Source organism: Cynoglossus semilaevis, chromosome 2 (genome assembly GCF_000523025.1).
Source record: "Cynoglossus semilaevis isolate Cse_v1.0 chromosome 2, Cse_v1.0, whole genome shotgun sequence".
NCBI classification, from domain to species: domain Eukaryota; kingdom Metazoa; phylum Chordata; class Actinopteri; order Pleuronectiformes; family Cynoglossidae; genus Cynoglossus; species Cynoglossus semilaevis.
Genome location: NC_024308.1, coordinates 17,953,425 through 17,957,290, shown reverse-complemented (window position 1 = coordinate 17,957,290; position 3,866 = coordinate 17,953,425). Strand labels below are relative to the sequence as shown.

The following is a 3,866-nucleotide window of genomic DNA, read 5'->3' as shown; positions in this document are numbered from 1 at the left end:
GTTGTTAGGTGCAGCTCATCAACGATGCCTACAACCTAGTGATCGATGCTATGCTGGGCGCAGAGTCTGACCCCACTAATGTTAAGGAGCCGTATTGTGGTATTCTGTGCACCTTGAAGCAGGTCAAGATTCCCATTGCCAGTGTGGATGTTCCATCAGGTGGATTTACTTTTCACCAAAAACAATGTATCAGACATGAAACACATGAGAAATGAGCCTCCAGGCAGCCGCCCAGCAGCACCGATGTCCAGACAGAAGTTTGGAGGCGCACGGGGAGGATAAATGTAACGCTGCACTCGGGTGGTCGTACCCAGAAGCATGAAAAGTGAGAACATGAACACGATCCCACACGTCATGTACCTGCGTGTGTTTTCCTCAGGTTGGGATGTAGAAGAGCCGAGTCAGGACGGGATACACCCCGAAGTTCTCATCTCGCTCATAGCACCGAAGAAGTGCTCCATGAGTTTCTCTGGCAAGCACTTCTTGGCCGGGCGCTTTCTGCCTTATGACATCCAGAAAAAATACGAGCTGAACCTACCGGACTACCCCGGCACAGACTGTCTTATAGAACTGTAACACACCAGAGAAGAGCCAGCGTGTCGACGAACACGCGCAGCTTAATCCACTTTGTTGTTTTGTATTTTATAGATGGTGGTTGTGCTCTGATGTACCCATTTTAGTTGCGTAAAACAGATTCCACTTGAGTTTAATGTGCTGTTGAGCTACTGTAGACCAGCGGTCCTCAAGCTTTTTAGTGCCACGGATTGGTTAAATGATACGACGGCCAATAAAAACTGGTATTTCCTAAATACAATAATAAACGTTTAGCCACTTTATTAGCAGCGTCCTCGTAACATGGCGCTAGTCTTTCGATGCAGAACGCCAGTTTTGAAGGCTTCATGGCCTCATTGACTTCATCGACTTTTCTTCTGCGTTCTCACTGGCTCTTTTACCCTGCGCTAAGAAACTTCCCAAAGACGTTTGTTGTGACCGAGGCGAGCATCTTCACATGTCTCAAGTTTGAGAAAAAATTTTCAAAATGAAACATTGTTCAGAATCAGATAAAAAGTAAAACGGAAATAATGGAACCTGCGGACCGCTGCCGGTCTGTGGCCCGGGGGTTGGGAACCACAGCTGTAGAGGGATGTTATTTAGAAACTAAAGTGTGAGTCATGTCTTTTTAGAGAATGGCATAAAAAAAATCTGCGTGTCAGACTTCATAAAAAGCCGTAGCGTTGCACTGTTTCCCAATTCCATTTGATAAGACAGTACAATGAGGGATGAGTTGTATTTTTTACCGCCGTCGGAGGCCGTAACTAATTTATGTTCCTATATATTTCATTTTTAATAGAGCAGTCTACCCCGGCACAGACTGTCTTATAGAACTGTAACACACCAGAGAAGAGCCAGCGTGTCGACGAACACGCGCAGCTTAATCCACTTTGTTGTTTTGTATTTTATAGATGGTGGTTGTGCTCTGATGTACCCATTTTAGTTGCGTAAAACAGATTCCACTTGAGTTTAATGTGCTGTTGAGCTACTGTAGACCAGCGGTCCTCAAGCTTTTTAGTGCCACGGATTGGTTAAATGATACGACGGCCAATAAAAACTGGTATTTCCTAAATACAATAATAAACGTTTAGCCACTTTATTAGCAGCGTCCTCGTAACATGGCGCTAGTCTTTCGATGCAGAACGCCAGTTTTGAAGGCTTCATGGCCTCATTGACTTCATCGACTTTTCTTCTGCGTTCTCACTGGCTCTTTTACCCTGCGCTAAGAAACTTCCCAAAGACGTTTGTTGTGACCGAGGCGAGCATCTTCACATGTCTCAAGTTTGAGAAAAAATTTTCAAAATGAAACATTGTTCAGAATCAGATAAAAAGTAAAACGGAAATAATGGAACCTGCGGACCGCTGCCGGTCTGTGGCCCGGGGGTTGGGAACCACAGCTGTAGAGGGATGTTATTTAGAAACTAAAGTGTGAGGCATGTCTTTTTAGAGAATGGCATAAAAAAAATCTGCGTGTCAGACTTCATAAAAAGCCGTAGCGTTGCACTGTTTCCCAATTCCATTTGATAAGACAGTACAATGAGGGATGAGTTGTATTTTTTACCGCCGTCGGAGGCCGTAACTAATTTATGTTCCTATATATTTCATTTTTAATAGAGCAGTCTCGACTCAGCTGTCAGGGTCGTATGTCGCTGTTTTCATTTCTGCAAACCACAGATATATGTGAGCTGAGTAAACTGTAGGTTTTTATATGTATGCATGTCTACAGATGTGCACATCAACGTAGAAGGATTTTTAACAACAGTCAGAAAGAAGGGAATGACACTGATCCCATGCATTTGTAAGTGTGGTTAGGTAAAACAAAATCCCACCTGGATAAAGCATTAGTATGTTTTTGTCTGGTGTCAGAGTCAGTAATTACAGGCCAAAAGAAATTCAGACACCGAAAAACGTTCAACGGATTATTAATAAAGTCAGGTTAAAACAGCAACTCAGAAACCATTGTAGCGTGCAGTCAAAACAGGCCGTGTTCAGAGCGGCGGTGAGGGACAGGAGAAACAGAAACAGAAGTACTGTGAAGAAGGCTAGACAAAAACAAGTGACCCTGAGCGAAAAGAAACAGGTATTATAGATCAGATTCTGGGGTCAAAGGGACACCAGGACAAAGTCAGCGATCTGGTGTGGTGTGGGGCTTTGAAGGGGAGGATTGTGGTAGGAAAGAATGGCAGTGAGGAGGCACCACATAATCAGTGAATGAGAAATCATGTAATTCTTAATAACAAAAATATAAAAATATTTCGATGTACAACAACAAACTATGCAAAGTGCAAATTTTGGTTAATATAAGGATTATAGCACGCCCCCTGACCACACTTTCCACTGTCTCACAGCGATGTGTGCCGATCATCGCTCTGCCGTTCAAGTTTAATTGGTGTGACAACTCTAGACTCTTGGCAAAAGGCTGAAAACCAATGGCATGATGCTGTATTAGTGTATGTATTTTTAAATGTCTTTTTGTAATGTAAGATGAAGCTATCATGACATTGGCGTGTAGTGTGTGGAGGGGATCAGGAAGCTGGTCGTGGTCCAGACGGGACTGTTCGGTGGGCCGGACTCGGCCCATGTGCCGCTGATTGACGATCACTGCCGTTACTGATAATCCAGTTGACGACCACCGCCGTAAGTGTGGTGAAGAAAATCATAAAGATGTGTCATGGTTTGCAGGGAGGTAAAATATCAACAGTTTTGTCAGATCTAGATGAGGTAGTAAATGTAAGAGTTGAAGAGAAGTTTTGCTCAACATTTGTACTGTTTTAGTTAATTATTTTGCAAAATGTACAGTAAGAGAGGTCGTTTTTATTGTGTAATAAAAAAAAATCTATGGTTACAATGGACCTGTGTTTTTTTTTTTTTTTTTAATCTCAAACTACTGGTGCTGGAGCAGTTAGGTGCTTGTAAGGTCGACAAAGGTTTTGCAGCGTATTATGTTTATACAAATATGCCTTTCTTCGAAGCTTTAGGCACATACCAAAGCTCTCTGCTCCTGCTGCACAATCCTCCACGTCTTCTTCAGGATGTTCCATGTCATCTGCACCAAAACCTAAGAAACCGCCCAAGGTCGTTCCCTAAAGGTAAAGTAAAATTGATCCAGTGGTAAGTCTACGACTGTCCTACCAATTGTTTTTAATGTGTTGCATATGTTTCATCATTATGTTTAGTAATAGCTACAAATGATTTATTGATAGTGGTTTGTTCATATTTTTATAAAGGGTACTACATTTTGTGAAGCCATGGACTGACAAGTAATTAGTACAGATTAATTAGTACAGAACTGGTTTCATTACGTGACTGCTAGT

General features: G+C 42.4%; 2 protein-coding genes across 2 annotated transcripts in view; one reads left to right on the top strand and one right to left on the bottom strand.

Moving 5' to 3' along the window:
• Positions 1-1,353, top strand: part of yjefn3 (YjeF N-terminal domain containing 3) — a 25,412-nt gene extending 24,059 nt beyond the window's left edge. Inside the window, exons 7-8 of the mRNA XM_008307297.3 lie at positions 9-159; positions 380-1,353. Of these exons, the coding sequence (XP_008305519.1) occupies positions 9-159; positions 380-576 (348 nt within the window). The 3' untranslated portion in view covers positions 577-1,353. The remainder of the gene's footprint in view (positions 1-8; positions 160-379) is intronic.
• LOC103399996 (methyl-CpG-binding domain protein 3-like) overlaps positions 1-3,866 on the bottom strand; it is an 844,757-nt gene that overhangs the window by 799,652 nt on the left and 41,239 nt on the right. The window lies entirely within an intron of this gene.